This window comes from Gopherus flavomarginatus, chromosome 3 (assembly GCF_025201925.1).
Source record: "Gopherus flavomarginatus isolate rGopFla2 chromosome 3, rGopFla2.mat.asm, whole genome shotgun sequence".
In the NCBI taxonomy this organism is placed as follows: Eukaryota; Metazoa; Chordata; order Testudines; family Testudinidae; genus Gopherus; species Gopherus flavomarginatus.
The window spans coordinates 198,388,599-198,410,900 of NC_066619.1; the positions used below are offsets into that span (position 1 = coordinate 198,388,599).

At 39.9% G+C, this 22,302-nt stretch overlaps 1 protein-coding gene across 3 annotated transcripts in view; it reads right to left on the reverse strand.

The window, feature by feature from the left end:
• Positions 1-22,302, reverse strand: part of TTC29 (tetratricopeptide repeat domain 29) — a 191,313-nt gene that overhangs the window by 69,086 nt on the left and 99,925 nt on the right. For all 3 annotated transcript variants that reach the window (XM_050946520.1, XM_050946521.1, XM_050946522.1), the window contains 3 exons: positions 18,508-18,599; positions 6,438-6,561; positions 572-803 (listed from right to left, as the gene is read on the reverse strand). In XM_050946520.1, coding sequence (XP_050802477.1) covers positions 572-803; positions 6,438-6,561; positions 18,508-18,599 — 448 coding nt within the window. The remainder of the gene's footprint in view (positions 1-571; positions 804-6,437; positions 6,562-18,507; positions 18,600-22,302) is intronic.

Below are 22,302 nucleotides of genomic sequence, written 5' to 3' on the forward strand. Positions count from 1 at the left end.
TCCACTTCACCCACATTTACCCCATTTGATCCAAGAAATTACACTAGGGAAATGGGGAAAAGTTCTTTTTTTAAATTCCTCTGGTCAAGTGATATCAGTGCTGTGGGCAAAGATGCCAAAAATGTGCTTGAGTGCTCAGGGTTATAGGAAGTCTACCATGCTAGGGAGAACTGAGAAAGTATTTCTTATTCATAATAAGAGAGTTTATATTAACCCTTTTCTTGTAAAAACAGAGTACAGGAGAAGATTTTTTACATTTCAGATCATCATTTGATTAAACTGACATCACTCATTTGCCTGTAATTGTGATGATTTGAAAAACAGCATTGTGAATGTTAGAGTTCGTATTTGAAATAGATTACCACTGTTTCTTTTCTATGTATTGTTTAAACCTCTTTTAATTAATTTTTTAAAATAAGTGCACAACGAAGTGCACATCCAACCTCCATACAATACAAAGGTAATCCAATAGGATTAAGCTCAGCAAATAATTTAATAAAACTCTACAAGAAAAATTACTTAACCATTAAGGACAATGCAGCACTAATGCGTTTCATAACCAATGTCTTACCAACTGTAAAAGGGTCAGTGCACATGTCACTTCTATTCTCCTTCCATGCCAGCAGGTACTCAATGCTGACGTGATCTGCAGCATCTGTATGACTGTTAACTGCCACCATCATGTTATGAGCTTTTGCGATGCCGTAATAAACCTTCGTTTCATCCACCAGGGGCAAGTCAGTTAGAGTGTTTGCTGCCTCAAAAGCCTTATTGAAATATTCACAGGCTTTGTAATAGTTCCCCTAATAAGGAAGAGAAAAGTGAAGAAGAGGTTTACATTTTTTAACTAGCACATCTTTACCCTAGTGCTTTGTACTTCCCCCTTCGCAACCTTAAAGAAGCCACAGCTGTTATTCCAGAAGAATGATTCACTGTGTAATCTTGGAAAACTCACACCTCTCTGCCTCAGTTTTTTAATCTGTAAAATGTAGATAATATGACTTACTTACCTGTTTCTTTGAGGAACTGTATTTATTAGTCCTATTTGTATAGCATTTTGAACATGTAAACTTCTATATAAATGGTAAATACTATTTCTGATTATAGCTGAGCCACTCAGTCACAATAACCAGAAATTCAATACGTTCAACATCCTTGGGAGAGGAAAAGGATAAAAACTAGCATGGTGACATTAACATTTAGAAACAGGGATTTTTTTTTTAAGAAACAAGGAAGTTAGTCAAAACCCCTAGTGTCAAAAGTATAGAAATTAAAATGTTTAGAAATAAGGAAATAATAACAGTGTATATGAATGCATGCATTCCTCCATACAAAAAAAAAAAAAAAAGAAAAAAAGGAAACAGGAGGGCAAGATGTAAACTCCTATGGGTAAATGGCAAGGTTAAAGAGGTTATTCAAGTCACAGATTTCCTTCAGAAAATGGAAAACCAACACTAGTGGAGCCAAAATAAAGGAGCACAAACTACAGCAGGCAATATGTAAGAAGGCATTAGAAGGGCTGAAGTGGAATTTGAAGAGCAAATAGCTAAAAGAAATAAAAACAAATAAGAAGTAATTCTTTAACTACATCAGAAGCAGAAAGACTGTGAGACAATCCATGGGTCTGCACCACAGGGGAGTAAAGGGAGTAATTAAATAAAATAAGGACTTGCTGAGAGGTAAATGATTTCTCTGCATCTGTCATCACCACAAAGCATGTTGGGGAGATGCCTACACTGGACCTATTTCTTTCTTTTAATAAAGATGAACTACAAACTGAGATGGAGGTGTCTAAGGAAGGAATGCTGGAACAAGCTGACAATTTAAAAGGCAATATATCACCAGGCCCAGATGAAGTGCTGAGTTTCCAGCAAATATATGGAATCTCTCATAAAAATCAGATACTATAATAGAGGGTAGCAAGTGGCACGCCTATAGTTTTAAAAAATAGGGTGCCACAAGATTCTGTACTTGCATCAATGTTGTTTAATTTGTTTGTTTAATTATCTGGAAAAGGAGGTGAGTAGTAAAGTGGCAAACTTGCAAAGGACACAAAATTATTTCAGTTAGTCAAGACCACCGAAGACTGGGAGGAACTTCAGAAGGATCTACCCAAAGTCGGTGAATGGGCAACATAATGGTAAATGCAATTCAATGTTGAAAAATGCCAAATGCACATTGGAGGGTATAATCTGAATTACTTATAACACTTATTGGGTTATAAATTAACTGTATCAGCTCAGGAAAAAGAGCCAGGCATCCATATGAACATCTCAGTGAAGACATCTGCTCAATGTGCAGCAGCCTTAAAAATAAAATATAATATATTAATAAAACCAAATAAAATGTTAGGATGTATAGGGAATGAGATGGAAAAGGATACTGAAAATATTATAATGCGAGATTATATAAATAAATGGTATGCCCTTGCTTGGAATACTGTGCTCAGTTCTATTTACTTCACCTCAAAAAAGATATAGCAGCAATAAATGAGGTTCAAAGATATAGCATGAGAATGACTAGGGCCATGAAAAAACTACCCTATGAAGAGAGAGTGAGAAAAACTGAGCTACATACACTGGACAGGAGATAAGACACTACATGATTAAAGCACACCAAACAACAAATAGTACAGAAAAGATAGATTGGGAAGATTCTTTCTCATAAACAAAAAGAAACAACAAAAAACAAGAGGGCATTTGATATAACTGAAAGGCAGCAAATTCAAAACTAATTTAAGGAAATATTTTTTTCACTCAGTGCAGAGTTATCCTGTGAAACTCATTGCCAGAAGATATCATGGAGGCCAAGAGTTTTAGATTTAAAAAAGAGATTGGACATTGATATGAGTAACAAGAATATCCAAATTGTAATTGTAAATATTTTAAAAATAGATAAATGTTTTGGAAGGGATATAAAGGATCAAGTGTTAGGGCATAAGCCAATCTTTCACTAGTGTGGTTAGACTGAAACCTTCCCTGGGGGCAAATTATTATATAACTGCCTCTTACAGGCATTTTGTGTCTTTGTTTGAAGCAGCTGAAACTGGCCACTGACTGAGAACACATATTAGATGGACAACTGGTCTGACCCAGTATGGCAATTCCTATGTTCCTATTATTAGCAGCCATAGTGGATCAGTTTCCATTCCTCAAAGCCCTGTGGATTAAGCTACATCCCTTGTTGGGTACATCCTTCCTGGCACACGAGTCTTTTTCAGAGATGTCAGCTGCTTGACCCCTTTACTTTTAACTTGACTAAGTCTCTCCTGGAAGATTTCCACTCCCCTGTGCAACTGTGGTGTCTGATTAGACTGTGGAGGTTTAGAGGGCTTCCTGGTGGGAAGGAGCTATGGGTAGATGTGATTTTTTTGTTATGCATACAAAAACTCACGAGCATGGTCAGCATTGTAAAAAGGAAAAGTGTATTTCAGATGTTAAATATGCAGCTTAATGGGATATGATTTAAAACCCACCAATCACTAGAAAAAATACTTCAGTGATAGAAGTAGCAACCTGGCTTGCATATTGGAGCAGAGAGTTCTTTTCATTCACATAAGCCAGCACTATTTTCCTGTGGACAGTCCCTTCCTCAATTTTTGTTGAGACTAACTAGGATTTAGAATCCTCAGAATTTGTTTAGTCTTGCAAAATCACTCCTATGTTTATGCTAAGAGCTAATACTAAACTAAGGCTAGTTAAACTACATGTTATTTGATATATACCATTAAAATAAAACCCTATTTCCTATCAAGTAGAAATATAATTTGCTATTGATGTTTCAAGTAGTATGATTTCTAAAACCAAATAGTAACAACAATAACGGTAACAAGAAAAGTAACACATCCCTTAAAAATAAACCAAATGAAGGAAAGAACTCTGGAGAGCAGATACATGCTTTTGCTTTAGTATTTTTAATTTTAGGAGACTTGTACATTGTTTCAGAATGACAGTTTGAAAAGAATGTCATTTAACATAATGCAGTGAGCTCTCACTATATGTTTTTCGTTTTAAAGAAATATTGCCATATTTTTAAAGTGACATATTTTACAAAAATCCCCAAGAATATTTAAAAGTCATATTCTTTCTCTGTATTTCTTTATTTTTGTGATATCATGATTCAGTGCTGAGACACCAATCAATTTTGAATTCTGATATCACAAACAGAACTTAAGGAGAACATGTAGGAGAAGGCTAGTTGTTACAGACGATCACTTTGAATGCAGTTGGTAATCAGCCATGATGGCAGAAGAATGTAAATGGCAATTAACCAGAGTTTGAGTTAAATATTTTGCAACACTTGCCTGAACTGTGGAGGGGAAATATTTAACTCTACAGTTGATCTAAACCTATTTTATTCAGACTTCCAAATCCACTAAACTACAATAAAGGTACATTTTAAAATATATTTCTTATGTACCTTGAAAATTCTTTCGCTTTCAAGATTATTTTTTATAAAAGCAGAGTCTTTTGCATTTGCATTAAGGAGAAAATCTTTAAATGAGAATATCGTAATATTGAAGCCCCAGGTTAATTCAAAGATTACAGCACAGACTTTGTTTCATTGCTTAAGCAACACCACAGGACAGTAACCCTTGTATAGAGAATTCTGTATAAGATAAAACATAAAAGTCACTTGGGGGTTGCAATTTCTAAGGTGGACATGTAGCCTGTAGAATAAATTAAAAGAATGTTATTTAGGTCACCAAATCAAGCATTTGAAAAAGTCAGGAAATGCCAGATTTATGGTTGCTGCATACCCATAGAGCTCCCTCATTTTTTCAGCAATATGGTAGCCTCAGCTCAGAAATGCTCTTAGTAATTTAAAACTTCATCTTCAATCTTTATATAGAATTTATTCATGGTGCAAGTGTCTTCCCACCTTCTGGAACTAGCAGGGCTGAGCAAGATGGGTACAATTTTCTTTTATTACTTATTATTTCAACATGATTCCATGTATCATTTCAGCTTCAGAAATGTTTTTAAAACACTTGGCATCAAATACTTTTTTTCTGAATACTCTTTTGAGTTTTATTTGTCCCTGCATGGGCAGCTGCACTGGCAGAGGCTTTTATTACATGGAAAGAAAGGCAGCTAGTGCCTTCATTTGAGGTTTCACCAGAGGAAAGTTTTGAATATCAGGTCTAGTTCAAAAGGAAGCTGTCTGGGAGATATGTTAAATAAGCATATTTCATGGGTACCCCAACCTTGTCTTGTCCAGCTCTATTTCCTGGGTTGCACAGACCAAATCAAGGCCATTAAGTAGAATGTGTGTGCATGCACGCAAGCACATGTGTATGGAAGATGATTTTGCACTACTGATACACTCTCCTGGAGGACTTTCTTCTACTAGAAGTTACTTCCCGAATTATGCTGGCAGAGCACACATAGCAAATTAGGCTAAAAGATTTAAATATCCACCAGTCTAGTAGGTTAGAATTTTTATTTGTCCATTTGTTAATCTTCAAAGAGCAGTAGTTATACTGTACAGTAGTATGCTATCAGATATTTAGTTGTGATTTAATTGTTAATTTGTATAGATGTGCCCAAGCTGCACATCTGGACCCAGACTGTTGACAGAGTTGAAATACAGGGGTTGTTTGGATTTGGTGTTTTTGACTCATTACAGAATTACATCCTTATTGTGAAATTTGGATTTGGGTTTAGGAACACATTTTAATGTTATCCAAAAAAGTGTTCAGATTTGGCGTTCCAGTTCACATCCATACCTAGTGTGGCAAATTGCCGGCACTATTTTGATGGGTCTCACGCCTTCTCTTCTTTGGGGAGGGTTCAGGGCACCATTTCTTGCCCCTGCAGTGGAATGTTAACTGCCCCACTAGTGTCCTAGAGGAGGGGAGTGGAGAGGGAGGAATCTGGGCCTGCCCTCTACTCCAGGTCCCAGCCCACTTCCTTCCCCTGGGCTACTTCCCTTTCCTGCCCTTCAGCTTGTGGGGGGCTTCCTGCCCTCCTTCTATACAAGCCAGGTGTCCCTTTACCTAGGGTCTTGGATTTCTTATCTCACCGCAGCACTTCTCCAAACTGTCCTCTGCTTCCCTTCAAACTGTTCTCTGCTCCAGCACCAATTCCTCTCTGCTCTAACTCCTTCAAACTGTTCTCTGCTCCAACTCCCACACTGTCTGAAGCAGGGGTTTTTATCATGTGACTGGCTTCAGGTGCTCTAATTGCCTTCAGGTGCTCTGATTAATCTATAGCAAACTTTTTTCCCCTTACAGGGAATAAGGCTCCCTTCTAACCCTCTCCTGCTGCCCTCTGGCCATGCTGTATCACACTAGTCATTTGGCAATATAGGAGAAATTCCTATATGAATCATTACATTCATCAGATTCTGATGGGACAGTCTCTCATACAATAACACAGATTTTGACCCTAAATTACAATCAACTGTAGGGCATCATCATTATAATTAATACTTACTCTTTCATTGTAAATATCTCCAAGGGATATGCATGCATCCACTAGACTTCGGCTTAGCTGAGCACTCTTGGCAACTGTCACAAACTTTTCCAAGTACTCAATAGCCTCAGTCACTTTTACTTGACTAAAACAAATGACAAAGGTTGCAATTAAATTTTTATTGAGGTTGTTTCTTCATACACTGCAATAGACTATAGCTGATAATCTGTCATTGCCTCCCTTAGCAGACTTCTTTTGAAGTACAGAAGTCTAGAAACTGTATTTACTAACTTGCGTTGGGGTGAAATTTGGAATCCAATTCTGTCCTCATTTGCCTATCTGCTGCCTCCATGGAAGCATGTAGGACAGTGATACCCAGACTGAGACTTGTGAGTTGCAAGTTGCTCTTTACTGTGTCTCTGGCAGCTCTTTGCAGCACATGATATTAAAACACTGTGTGATTTAATTATTAACCAATATACGTTATTAATCAATCAGGATGTTTTTACTATGTTATTAACCAATTGTAGTGGACAAGGAGCAGAATTAGGTCCTCTGTACACCGTAAGAAAAAAATACATTTCCTAAATTTCCAGTATATTGTTGTGTTATTTTTAGTACTAAGAATGAACAAAATAGGTAGGTTATTATTTACAATGCTTTTCTGAGTTTCCAGTACTCTAAAATGATGTTTTATTTGATCAGTATCTGGTCACACAATTTTGTAGATAGGTCAGACCTCGCCTAGTGACCAAATTGAGAGAACATGCCGAGGGAGGGAACTAAGCGTAATAGTTTGTCAGTGAGAATCTTTTGTTTTTCTGCCCCCATCACTCATGAACGCCACTTTTTGTTTTAGAATCCTTTCTCTTCTTGTACAGCAGCAGCAGCAATATAATGACTGACTGTCTGCAGTGTTTGTGTTTGTGTTTGGGGGTTACTTGCTGTGTGCTGAGCTTGTGTTTGTCAGTCTGCTTGGTTTGTTTGTTTGAAGGACCGTGTGCTGAAGCTGGCAGTTGGAGGTGGAGCTACCAGGAAGGTTTGAAAGCTAGAAGCCTCTGGTAATTGGCTGAGCCTTAACCAGTGGGCGGGGCATTCACCCAGGCCAGGGCTTTATAAAGCTGCGCACAAGTGACCAGGGAGCTTAGCGACCAGGAGCTGCTAACAGGGAGTTTTGCAAGGGAGTTCGGAAGGGGAGTAGGAAGGGAGTGGGGGTCCCTTGTCCGTCTCATCTGTGATCCATTGGTCTCCTGAACCTATAAACTGAGCCACATCCAAAACCTTTCTGTTTACGGCAGAGCAGAGCGGACAGGGAGCTGCAGACGGGAATTTGAGAGAGTTTGACAGAGGGAGGCTTACAATGGTGAGGAGGACCCGCAACACCTGTGCCAGCACTGCTTCTGTCTCCTCCACCTGCGCCTGTAGCCAGACAGAGCACCAAAGCATGGATGCTTTTACCCAGATTCTGGTGTGGGCTTGCAAAGACTGTAACTTGCAATTTCCACTTACTGATATCCAGGCTGGGGGTGGTATCCAATGTGAAAGGTGCCTACTGGTGGAATCTCTCAGGCAGCAGGTGGGAGAGCTACAGGAGGAGGTGGCTAGGCTGAGGAACATCCATATCCATGAGCAATTCTTGGACAGTATCCATGTGGAGACAGTTGATGTAGCTGTCCCAGTTCACAGAACTACCGACACACCAGTGGAGGAGGAGATGCCTCAGGGTGTATCTGACACACCAGTGGAGGAGGAGGCTCAGGGTGGACACAGCCAGCTGGTTACTTCTAGCAGCAGGCAGTGCTTCACCCCTGCTGCAAACCCTCCTGCTGTGGTAAAAGATAACCGTTATGCTCTTCTTGATACAGGAGAGAAGGAATCACCCCCAACAGTTAAGGAGGTGAAGCCTCGTACCCCTAAGGCTGGGAGGTCTGCTGCCACCACTGATAAGAAACGTAGGGTAGTGGTGGTTGGAGACTCTCTGCTGAGGGGGACGGAGACACCCATCTGTCACCCTGACCGTTCATCCCAGGAGGTATGCTGCCTGCCAGGGGCCCGTATCAGAGATGTTACAGAGGCATTGTCGAGGATTATCCGGCCTTCTGACTACTACCTCATGCTACTCATCCATGTGGGCACAAATGATACTGCGAGGTGTGACACTGAGCAGATCAAGAGTGACTACAGGGCTCTGGGAGTACGGGTTAAGGAGTTTGGAGCGCAGGTGGTATTCTCTTCAATTCTTCCTGTTGAAGGTAGGGGCCCGGGCAGAGACAGATGCATCGTGGAGGTGAATGCCTGGCTGCGAAGATGGTGTCGCCAGGAGGGCTTTGGCTTCCTCGACCACGGGATGCTATTCGAGGAAGGACTGCTAGGCACAGATGGCGTTCACCTTTCGAAGAGGAGAAAGGCCTTATTTGCGCACAGACTGGCTAATCTAGTAAGGAGGGCTTTAAACTAGGTTCGACGGGGACAGGGGACAAACCCCACAGGTAAGTGGGGAACAAGACCTGGGAGATGGGTTGGAAACAGGAGGGAGCACGGGCTATAATGGCAGTGAGGAAGGAGGGTCAGGGCAAAGCTGGGAGGCAAGATCAAACCAGTATCTTAGATGCCTATATACAAATGCAAGAAGTATGGGTAATAAGCAGGAAGAACTGGAAGTGCTAATAAATAAATACAACTATGACATTGTTGGCATTACTGAAACTTGGTGGGATAATACACACGACTGGAATGTTGGTGTGGATGGGTATAGTTTGCTCAGGAAGGATAGACAGGGGAAAAAGGGAGGAGGTGTTGCCTTATATATTAAAAATGTACACACTTGGACTGAGGTGGAGATGGACATAGGAGACGGAAGTGTTGAGAGTCTCTGGGTTAGGCTAAAAGGGGTAAAAAACACGGGTGATGTCGTGCTGGGAGTCTACTACAGGCCACCTAATCAGGTGGAAGAGGTGGATGAGGCTTTTTTCAAACAACTAACAAAATCATCCAAAGCCCAAGATTTGGTGGTGATGGGGGACTTCAACTATCCAGATATATGTTGGGAAAATAACACCGCGGGGCACAGACTATCCAATAAGTTCCTGGACTGCAATGCAGACAACTTTTTATTTCAGAAAGTTGAAAAAGCTACTAAGGGGGAAGCTGTTCTAGACTTGATTTTAACAAATAGGGAGGAACTTGTTGAGAATTTGAAAGTAGAAGGAAGCTTGGGTGAAAGTGATCATGAAATCATAGAGCTTGCAATTCTAAGGAAGGGTACAAGGGAGTACAGCAGAATAGAGACAATGGATTTCAGGAAGGCGGATTTTGGTAAGCTCAGAGAGCTGATAGGTAAGGTCCCATGGGAATCAAGACTGAGGGGAAAAACAACTGAGGAGAGTTGGCAGTTTTTCAAAGGGACGCTATTAAGGGCCCAAAAGCAAGCTATTCCGATGGTTAGGAAAGATAGAATATGTGGCAAAAGACCACCTTGGCTTAACCATGAAATCTTGCGTGACCTACAAAATAAAAAGGCGTCATATAAAAAATGGAAACTAGGTCAGATTACAAAGGACGAATATAGGCAAATAACACAGGAATGCAGAGGCAAGATTAGAAAGGCAAAGGCACAAAATGAACTCAAACTAGCTATGGGAATAAAGGGAAACAAGAAGACTTTTTATCAATACATTAGAAGCAAGAGGAAGACCAAGGACAGGGTAGGCCCACTGCTCAGTGAGGAGGGGGAAACAGTAACGGGAGACTTGGAAATGGCAGAGATGCTTAATGACTTCTTTGTTTCGGTCTTCACTGAGAAGTCTGAAGGAATGTCTAATATAGTGAATGCTTACGGGAGGAGGGTAGGTTTAGAAGATGAAAGAAAAAAAGAGCAAGTAAAAAATCACTTAGAAAAGTTAGATGCCTGCAAGTCACCAGGGCCTGATGAAATGCATCCTAGAATACTCAAGGAGTTAATAGAAGAGGTATCTGAGCCTCTAGCTATTATCTTTGGGAAATCATGGGAGACGGGGGAGATTCCAGAAGACTGGAAGGGGGCAAATATAGTGCCCATCTATAAAAAGGGAAATAAAAACAACCCAGGAAACTACAGACCAGTTAGTTTAACTTCTGTGCCAGGGAAGATAATGGAGCAGGTAATTAAAGAAATCATCTGCAAACACTCGGAAGGTGGTAAGGTGATAGGGAATAGCCAGCATGGATTTGTAAAGAACAAATCAGGTCAAACCAATCTGATAGCGTTCTTTGATAGGATAACGAGCCTTGTGGATAAGGGAGAAGCGGTGGATGTGATATACCTAGACTTTAGTAAGGCATTTGATACGGTCTCGCATGATATTCTTATAGATAAACTAGGAAAGTACAATTTAGATGGGGCTACTATAAGGTGGGTGCATAACTGGCTGGATAACCGTACTCAGAGAGTAGTTAATGGCTCCCAATCCTGCTGGAAAGGTATAACAAGTGGGGTTCCGCAGGGGTCTGTTTTGGGACCGGTTCTGTTCAATATCTTCATCAACGATTTAGATGTTGGCATAGAGAGTACGCTTATTAAGTTTGCGGACGATACCAAACTGGGAGGGATTGCAACTGCTTTGGAGGACAGGGTCAAAATTCAAAATGATCTGGACAAATTGGAGAAATGGTCTGAGGTAAACAGGATGAAGTTCAATAAAGATAAATGCAAAGTGCTCCACTTAGGAAGGAACAATCAGTTTCACACATACAGAATGGGAAGAGACTGTCTAGGAAGGAGTATGGCAGAAAGAGATCTAGGGGTCATAGTAGACCACAAGCTTAATATGAGTCAAGAGTGTGATACTGTTGCTAAAAAAGCAAACGTGATTCTGGGATGCATTAACAGGTGTGTTGTAAACAAGACACGAGAAGTCATTCTTCTGCTTTACTCTGCGCTGGTCAGGCCTCAGCTGGAGTATTGTGTCCAGTTCTGGGCATCGCATTTCAAGAAAGATGTGGAGAAATTGGAGAGGGTGCAGAGAAGAGCAACGAGAATGATTAAAGGTCTTGAGAACATGACCTATGAAGGAAGGCTGAAGGAATTGGGTTTGTTTAGTTTGGAGAAGAGAAGACTGAGAGGGGACATGATAGCAGTTTTCAGGTATCTAAAAGGGTGTCATGAGGAGGAGGGAGAAAACTTGTTCACCCTAGCCTCCAATGACAGAACAAGAAGCAATGGGCTTAAACTGCAGCAAGGGAGATTTAGGTTGGACATTAGGAAAAAGTTCCTAACTGTCAGGGTAGTTAAACACTGGAATATATTGCCTAGGGAAGTTGTGGAATCTCCATCTCTGGAGATATTTAAGAGTAGGTTAGATAAATGTCTATTAGGGATGGTCTAGACAATATTTGGTCCTGCCATGAGGGCAGGGGACTGGACTCGATGACCTCTCGAGGTCCCTTCCAGTCCTTGAGTCTATGAGTCTATGAGACACTAACATTGTAGACCATAGAGCTGGTAGCCTCCTTTGGGATGTAATGCCGCTGTTTGACTGCACAGACCAACGGTTGCTGCAGTCATACAGGCTACCCTATAAACTGTGGATTGCAGGTGTCACCTCCAATTCTCACTGAGACTCAGGTTACTCCCAATCTAGGATGAAAATTGGCTAACGACTTTGACAATAATATTTGCACATATCATTTTTAATAAAGCTGGCCATGTTAACAATATAGTATCTCTGCCCTCTAGGCCAGATGCTCGAGTTTGCTTACGAGTGAAGCACTGCACTCTTTTTCTCTTTAAGGCTGACTGTCACCGAAGTTGACCTCAATATAAGCCACGAACCTGAGTCTCTAAAGTAGTAGTGCAGCTTGCTATATGTCAAGTCACCAAGCCAGCCAAAAAACATCTAGTCCTAATTTAGAACCTCACAAATTTAAGTTCCTGTAAGTGACGAAAAATTCATACTATTTTAAAACACCTTGAAATTATATTCCTGCAACAAATGACCGACTGAGGCTTATTTAAACTAATCCTTTTAATATAAACCATATTAGGGATACGTGTTTCCAGAATTTGATGGTGCCATATCTGCTACGGTTTCTTAATTGGCGTATGCAAACAGAGTAATCAGAACAGTGAAGTTCCTGCCCCTGACCAGGAAAAAACAGTGAAGCTTTGATGCAAATCTTTAATTTTGCTGTGACCACCTCTACATAAGTGGAATCAGCTGCACTATTGCAATAGGCTGCCAAAACATCCAGAATTTAACAGGGTGCTTAAAATGTTCAAGTGTTATGTTACAGTAAAGAACATATTTTTAAATGAGTAGAATTCTATTTATCAAAATTATTAAATAAACATATTTAAACAGCACTACAATATGAAATGTACTGAATTGTAAACATTTGCTCAATGTCAAAAGGTTTCTGAATTTTAGAATTAGAAACATATTTGGAAACCTATCTTTCTTCCAAAGGGGAGAAAATCAAACATTTCCACACAGAAGCATGGCTCATGATTTATATAAGTTAAAGGACAAGGTTAAAGTGTTAGACAAATATTAATTCCAGTTTTTCTAGTTTTCTACATGCAGTGCACAGGTGCAACTTGAACACCATATTATATGGTATAATCATTAAATCCATTCAACCAGACCTTAGAGAGTTAAAAACATATATTCTGAGGAAAAGAACTCCTCGGTCCAAAGGATGAGAATGAAACAGTGCAGAATATTTGTGTATCAAGGTGATTCCAGTTTTCAACTGGGAAAACAGGACTGTTAACACCCACATCCCCTGACAACTGTCCAATTATGTATATCACACTTGCCCTACTGTTTGCAGTAGAAGTAATCAATAAAGGATGTGGTTGAGTGAACATAGATTTTGGTTGAACCAATGCATGAAAACTTAATCATTTACTCAGAGTGGAGAAATCAAATAGAGCAGAGATGAAACAGCCACTAAGGGGTTTGTTGATTCTGCCACCAAGTTTGTGGGCTAGAGGCTGAAAGTAATAAGGCAAATGGAATCAGTGACAGGAGAAAATGTAAAAAGGTTTTCTTAATCTCATGAATTAATAGAAATGTTTTGATGTATTTTTGGTCATTTTTGGATATTTCACATCAAAGACCTGATGCTCCATTTATAGAAAATATAAAAATTACTAGGGCATATAATTTCTCTCAGGCAAAAGAAAATTAATTTGATTAATAACAAAAAGGTAATTCTCACACTACCAAAGAGGTCTGCTACTAGATAGTAGAATAGTCTTCCAAAAGAAATTATGGAAGCCTACAGCTTGAGACATTTAAAACTAGTCCAGACAAAGCACTAAAATATAGTCTGTCAGAAACAACCCTGCATTGGACAGTAAGATGCACTAATAATGTTATAAATAGGTCTTAGCCATCTCCATCATCTATAATTTTATGGCTCTTTCAAAAATGCATATTTTTCAAAAATTCTACATGCTTTGCATAACTATACATGTTCTGCTTCTTAAGATATTACTCTCCTATATTTTTTACAACATTGGCATTCATGACTCCATAGGGCAGTTATGATTGCTTCAGTAAAAGGTACTACATACCTGTAATAACTCTTGTTTTCTCATTTCAGGCTAAATGAGACAATGAAATTTTCTCTGCAAGTGTTAGGCATTATGGAGGCCTGAACCTTTTGTGACGTTGCTCAAGCAAGTCTTGCAAGGGTGGCTGAATCTGATGTACAAACCCAGTGTCCACAACATGTCACTCTTTACTACAGAGGACATCACCAGGGATTATCTTGAAGGTGATGCCCTTATATCAGACTGCACCTCAAATAATGATAGGCCTAGAAACCTCCTATCAGGCTTCAGTGGCATGGTTAGGATCTCCAAGACTCCATATAAAACTGCAAAATATATGGGACAACAGGCTGGTTCTCAAAGGCTTTTTTCCCCATGGATCAGAGGGCAATCAGTGCAGATTCTAACATACACTGCAGTTGTGATGTATTACCTGAATGACCAGAGAAGCTTGTTCAACTCTGTTGTGTTAAGAGGCAATTAGAGGAGTGATGCATTCAAAATGAGGTGACCCTGTCTATTCCGCACCAGGGTCTGAAGGTTAGAATCATAGGGTTAGAAGGGACCGCAAGGGCTCATCTAGTCTAACACCCTGCCAAGACGCAGGATTTCTTGTGTCTAAATCATCCAAGCCTCCAGATCCAGCCTCCTTTTGAAAACCTCCAGTGAAGAAGCTTCCATGACCTCCCTAGGACATGTGTTCCATTATCCTACTGTTCTTACAGTTAGGAAGTTTTCCCTGCGATTTAATCTAAATCTGTTATGCTGTAGTTTGAACCCACTGCCTCCAGTCCTGCCCTCTGTAGCAAAAAAGACTTTTCTCCATCTTTTTTTATGGTGTCCTTTCAAGTATTTGAGTGTTGAGCCCGCATTTCTCCTGCTCACTTATCAGAATGTCATGTAGGACTGTGTTAAAAGCCTTGCTGAAGTCCAAGTATATTATCTCCTTCGCATTCACCCTATCCACCTCCAAATCAGTTACCCTGTCAAAGAAGGAAATCAAGCTGGTTTGGCATAATTTGTTCTTGGTAAATCTATGTTGCCCACTAGTGATTAGCTCTTCATCTGCCAGGTATTCACAAATTGAATGTTTTATACATTGCTCTAGTAGCTTCCTAGGTATTGAAGTCACACTGACTTGTCTATATATCCCCGGCTCCTCCTTTCCCGCCTTTTTAAAGATGGGCACTATGTTAGCCCTTTTCCAGTCTTCTGGAATCTTTCCTATCATCCATGACTTTGTAAATATTGTTGCTAGTGGCTCTGAGATTTCTTCTGCTAATTTCTTCAGTACCCTTGGGTGAATAGCATCCAGCCCTGTTGATTTGAATTCATTCAAATTGGTCAGAAGATCTCTGATGTGTTCTTTACTTATCTCATATTTACTGCATTCCTTCCCTTGACTTCATTAGTTGTACTGTTATTTTTTTGGGGGAGAAGACTGAAGCAAAGCAGGCATTGAGCAGTTCTGCCTTCCTATCATCTTTCATTACCAGCTCACTTTCTCCATTGAGCAGTGGACCCACATCATCCTTGAGCTTTCTTTTTTGTCTGACATATTTGAAGAACCCCTTCTTGTTGTCTCAAGCATTTCTTGCCAGCTGTAACGCATTCTAGCCTTGGATTTCCTGATTTTGTCCCTACACACTCCCACTATTCCCATGTATACTTCCTTGAGGACATGCTCTCTCCTCCATTTCCTGTACGTAGCCCTTTTGGTTTTTAGATAGTAAGAAGCTCCTTGTGCAGCCACACTGACCTCCTGTGGCTTTTTTAATCTATCCTCGGCATCGGAATAGCTTGATGTTGACTTTGACTCCCTTTCTTCTTAATTGGTCTTTCCAGAGGACCTAGCCTACATCTGCCTTTCTGAAGGTTGTGAATAGTGATGGGAAGTCATTCAAACCTTCACTGGCTCATCCAGTATTTTCCAATGGGGTCATCCAGACACAGGTCAGAACAATAAGCATCCAAAGTTCTGTGTAAGAGTGAACGGGGACCTACAATGTGTATCACATGCCCCTTTTTACATTGGGAAAAGCACTCCTTTACACCTGTCTTTCATTTGCCCTCATCCTCGTAATGTTGAGGAAGATTCAACAAAACAGATCCAGAGTGATCTTAGTCACGATCATCTAGGCTGGGCAAAACTGGTTCTTGGAACTACTGGCTCTCATTAATCTTTACTCAGTCATGATACTTTGTCTGAGCAGAATAGGGTAATGCTCTCAAATCTTAAGTCACTTCTACTGACAGTATGGCTGCTAGATTTCTAAGGTCAGGTAGATTTATGCTTGCCCAAAGAGTTCAAAGCTATTCTGTTAGAGTCCAGAAGACATCCACTAGGAGGTGTTATATGGCCAAATGGAACCAATTTAAAATAAGGAGGAGTCCTTGTGGCACCTTAGAGACTAACAAATTTATTTGGGCATAAGCTTTCATGGGCTAGAACCCACTTCATCGAATGCATGAAGTGAAAAATACAGCAGCAGGTATAAATATATGAAAGAATGGGGGTTGCTTTACCAAGTTTGAGGTCAGTCTAATGAGATAAATCAATTAATAGCAGGATAAAAAGGGAGGAAAAATAACTACTGAAGTGGTAAGAGAGTGGCCTAGAGTTTTCTCCTACCAGTTTTTGAATGTTATGATTCCTGATGTCAGATTGGTGTCCATTTATTCTTTTGCATAGAGACAGTCCGGTTTGGCCAATGTACATTGTAGGGAAGTAGCAGCATCAATGGCAAGAATCTGCAGTGTGCCATTATCTAAAAATCTTGCAATTCAGTTCACACTTTCATGAGTCACTAGTATCTCAAAACTGCACTAAAAACTGATGCTGATTTCAGGAGGGCAATGCCTCAGTCATTGTTCAGTTAGCAGGACTTCTCAGTTCACGTTAGGGAGTCAGTGCTAGCTGGTCTCCTACAATGGAGCTCTGTGGAGACAACAGGTAAAATTTTCAAAAGAACCTAAAAGACTGAGAAGTCTAAGTCTCACTGACTTTCAATGAGACTAAGGGTAGGTCTACACTTAAAATGCTGCAGCAGGGTAGCTGCACTGGTACAGCTGTGGCCCCTGTTATGCTTCAGTGAAGATGCTACTATGCCAATGGGAGAGCTTCTCCCATCAGCATAATTAATCTACCTCTGCAAGAGGTGGTAGCTATTTCAATGAAAGAAGCACTCCTGTTGACATAGCACTGTCTACACCGAGGGTTAGGTTGGTATAACTGTCGCTCAGGGGTGTGGATTTTTCACATCCCGAGCAACGCAGTTATTCCGATGTAAGTTTATAGTGTAGACCTGGCCTTAGGCTAAGTGCTTAAGTCACTTTTGAAAATGAGACCTAGGGGCTTACATTTCTTAGGCGCTTTAATTTTTTTTAAATCAGATGTCACAAAAAAGATAAAGGAGTTACTCAATAGTAACTCTGTTCTCCAAGTGTATTGCCTCCACAGAGCCACAGGATGATACTCTCTCCTCTCCTCTGCCTCAGAGCCCAGCTCTAAATAGGTTGTTGGCAGTAAAGGGACTGCTAGAGATAAGTCTGGCTGATGTAAGTCAGGCAGCAAGTTTTCCCCTGCTCAAAGCAGATTTAGATGGCACAGTGGTAAAATAACCAGCAGACTGTCAGCTCCAGCTCTCCCATTATTGCTAGCAATGGTGGTGCAGCACTGGTGATAGAGAAATAATGGGGGAATTTATGAAAGTGCTCATTGTAGGCAAAGCTGGGACCTTTTGATGGCAACCAGGATGAGAAAGGAAATGCAAGTTGTGTCTGTCTGGTCAGCCCTCTCTCTCCATCCCTGCCTTGTACAAATGCTCTCTTTCCCATAAAGGCTGATTTGTGCAGATATTGTTGGAGTCTTGGAATAATATGTATACATCATGTATCCTGCAATACCTAAGCACAACAGAATGAGTTGGACAATCCATAAACTTTGACTTTGAATTTCCTTGCTTTTATTGATCATATTTAATTGCATTATACTATTTTGTATCAATGATTTTTGTAAAAGTTCTAATTTCAAATTAATCCAGCTTGCAGAGGCTTTTAAAGGTTCAAAATGCTGGACTGAAACAACAGAGAAGAATTATATTTGCAACAAATTGTTTACCCATAAGTGCTCAAAACACAAATGTCTCGATGGAAAAAGTGAGGTAGAACAATAAATGGAAACTTCTATTAAGAAGAGTTCTTGAAAGGTTACACTGAGGCACACTCACTGGAGCATACTATACTTTTCTAGGCTTTCTGCTTTTTAACTTGTAAAATATGACTGAATTTCTATCTTTCAGCAAAGTCTTTTCCTAACTTTTTGAAAATATAAAAACAAAACAAACAAACAAGACAGGAAAAGCTTTGATCATGCACTTTTAAAAAACTGTGTTGGTTTAAAATAACTTACGATGAAAGGGTCACTTACTGGAAGAAGGGCATTGCTTAAAATTTAAGCAGTCAGTAATGGGAACCGACAGACCTCTAACAATTTAAGTCTTTCACAGTTGAATGAATTTGCACTGACAACAAGACAAGGATGTGCTAACCTACCTTACCAGGACCTTGGCTATAGCTTGATATGCTCTGCCTAGGCCAACAATATCACACAGTTCTGTGGAGATTTCTTTGTAGGTGTTCAGAGTCTGTGAGGCAGGAAAAAACAAACAATAAAAACGTAACATCAAACATTACTGCTTTTGATTTAGAATCAATCTGTCCATACAAGGAGCTAACATGCCATTTTTATTATTTCATTTTTTGTATATGCAACAATTACAAGTAATAAACAAAAGGATGTCCAATTTCCTTAAATCACTCTTTTGGCACTACAGAAAACCAAACAAATATGTGATTTAAAAAATAATTTGCTTATATATAATTTAATAGATTTTAGGAACTGTGCATATTTTTAAAGAAATCTATGAGTCAATATTTTAACAGAATTCTGCATTCATATGTGATATATTTTGATATGATACACTGAAATGCACATTTTCTTTCTTTAAAACACTAATGATGAGAACTCTGCTTTTGGTACAGTTCTGAGGCATAAAGAAAATTGAATAAAATTGTAGACTGTATATTTAAGCTAGGGTTAATCAAAAAAAAATATTGTAGACCATTTCATTACATGCACTACTAATTATTCCAGCACACAAGCAATTTGTTAATACTTGTTTGGAATGTACTTCATTAACATGACCTCTTCTATAATCAAAGGATTACAGCTGAACCAAGAAACATATGATCTTAATTTAATTTAACACTGACATCATCTATATTGCATAATTTCCCCTTTTTCATCCATTTTTTTCCAATGGGGATGAGGAGGGAAGGCATATAAAATGAAATCCCATTCTTTCCTCCCTCCCTCTTTGTTCCTTGACCCAACCTATTACACACATGAGGACACAGGAAATCTCCAAAGACTATCTATGGAAATCCTTTTTGCACATTTCCAAGAAAGGATTAGTGAATGTCATTTACCAGACTGAAGGAGGATGGGAGGTGTAAAGGGACATATGACAGCACCTTACCTACCCCACAATGCCTGACTAGGACAGTTTATGTTGTGGGAAAAGAAAGGGCACTTTGTATTAAGAGTTCATCTCTCTTCATCTGGTAGGGTGACCAGATAGCAAGTGTGAAAAACTGGGACAGAGGGTGGGGGGTAATAGGAGCCTATATAAGAAAAAGCCCCAAATATCGGGACTGTTCCTATAAAATTGAGATATCTGGTCACCCTATCATCTGGTAAAGCAGAGGGTTCAAAGAAGAAGAACATCTGTGTGCCAAGCATCAGTGATCATGGATTTCAGCACTCCTATTGCTGCTTCTACCACTCAGATTTCTTGTTGTCTACTGTGAATGTCTGGTATAGGCCTGAGAAGGGGTAGTTGATTCAACCCTCAGTGGATTCTCATTCTATTTTTGAGTCATCTAAACTATGTATGCACTGGAAAGCAACATTTGCCAGTGTGTATTCTGCACTATTTCCTCTTCAGAACCTCATCAACAGAGCTTCATTCTTCATATTCAGCAGTATTACTTCCTGTGTTTTGAAGGGCATTGTGAATTGAAGCATTGAAGCAAATGAGATGTCAAAAAGAGAACAGATGACACTGGCCATAAGGCTCATAGCACCAGCTTGGAATTCTCTCTTGACTAGTGCTTGCTCAAATTAAAGTCTTAAATGGTGCAGAATTAAAGAATTCTGGGGTTCTGTCAGGGCCGGTCCACAACATTTTGGCACTTGAGGCGGGGAGCTCAAATGACGCCCCCATGCCCCTTTGCTTGAGCCAAAACTTTGAAAGGTCTCAATTCTGCCTTCTTCCTGTTCTACTCCTCTGATGGTACTGCTCTGCTACCCACCCCAGTAAAGGAGAACAAACAATTTAAAATGCCTTGTTCAAAAATTTCAATTAAATATGTAACTTTTCTTGTCTGCATAGTAAACACTGGCATTTTTATCTGTTTGAATAATCAAAGTGGTACTTTCCGTGCCTTCTTGATTGCAAAGATTTGAACAGCTTCCAGTCTGGGCCAGCTCATACTCTACTGAGATGGTTGCAAGGCCGACCAGCCTCTCCTGTGTCATTGTGGAGCGTAGATGTATTTTTATTAACTTTAGCTTGGAGAAGCTGTGTTCTCCACTGGCAACTATTACAGGAAGTGTTAGAAGTATGCACAGAGCAACAAAAGCATTTGGAAAAAGGATGGTCATTTTATTTGTGCACATATATTCCAGAACAGCCTTTGGAGTTGATCCTGCTGAAATGTATCTGAAAGGGCTTTCAGTTCATCACCTAAATCACTCACATGTCATCATGTGTCAACACTGTCTCTATTGTCTTGCATTGCTGGTGCAGGTCTTCTTCAGGTATAGTGAGGAGTTTGGGAATATCATACAACATCTCAAATATACTGCTGTGTTCCTTGAGTTGCATGAAACATTCTACAACTGACTGTATTTCACAATCTAGCACCTGGTTAAAGATTTCAACTTTGAATTGTTTTTTGGGTTCTCTTATGGGATTATCCTGTCCTTGTAATCAAAATGTCTTCCTTTTTGGTGACTCTAGTGTTCTTGAATTGGTGGGAAAATAGCTTCAGTGTGAAGTTCCTCTGCCAACTTCTGTGCACTCTTCAGAATGTTTTGAAATCCCTTATCTGACCGGTAAGACTGTAGGTATGACTTTGCTTTGTCCAGTTGTTCTATTGCTCCAGATATATCAAGGTCAACACCTTGGAGTCTCTTGCTTACAACATTTATTTCAAACAGTGTCATGCCACAACCCTAAGCCAAACAGAAATTTGACGTTATGTATGTTTCTGGTGATTCCATTTCCCTCTGCCACTGTTCTCCCACGAACAGTACCTCTCATAGCATTATCCTCCATAATGGCAACTATGGCATCATCTATCTTCCCAATTTGGTGTTTGATAGGCTTTATTGCCTCCACTCGACTTTCCCATTGTATGGCACTCAGTAGTTTCAGTGTCAGAGAGGATGTTCCCAGATGTTGCTTCAAAATTTGCCATTGATGAGTTGATACAGAGAAAAATACATAGATGCTTTGAATTACATTAAAAATTTCAGCACCGCACTAGAAGCTGATGCTGCATCACTGACCACCAAGTTCAATGAACGAGAACTGCATGGGACAAAAAAAGCACAAGGGTTTAACTCTCGGATCCGTGTCTGTACTTCTCTGTTCTTTCCTCTCATGTTGGCATCATTATAGTAGACCTGATCTTTCATGTCAGCTATCGCAATTCCCGTACCTTCCAGCTTTTTAAGAAGCACATTTATCATTCCAGCTCCTGTAGTATCATCAATGTCAATACATTCTAGAAAATACTCTCTGACAGTCACCATTGTAGGGACGTTTTCATTAGGTTCTGTTGTTACAAAACGCACCATTAAAGAAATCTGTTCCATATGGCTGATATCAGGTGTGCAGTCCAGAATAACAGAGTAATATCTTGCTGACTTCAGATCTGCCACAGTCTTCTGTTTGACTTTTGTTGCCAGTAACTGTATGATCTCATTTTGAATTGTTTTTCCAAGGTAATAGTGTGTGTACATTTCTTGGGTGGTGACTCTTCTTAGATGCTCTGAGTACAGCATCAAACTCAGCCATCAGCTCCACAATTTTAAGGAAGTTTCCATTGTTTGGCACATACAGCTGATCTGAAGTGCCACGCAATGCTAGGTTTTGGGTAGCAAGCATTCTCACAATGGCAATGAGCCTTTTCAGAACATTTTGCCAGTAAAAAGACTTTACAGTAAAGAGATGCAATCTTCTCTTGATGCTGATCATGTATGGTGGCTTTTAACCTTAA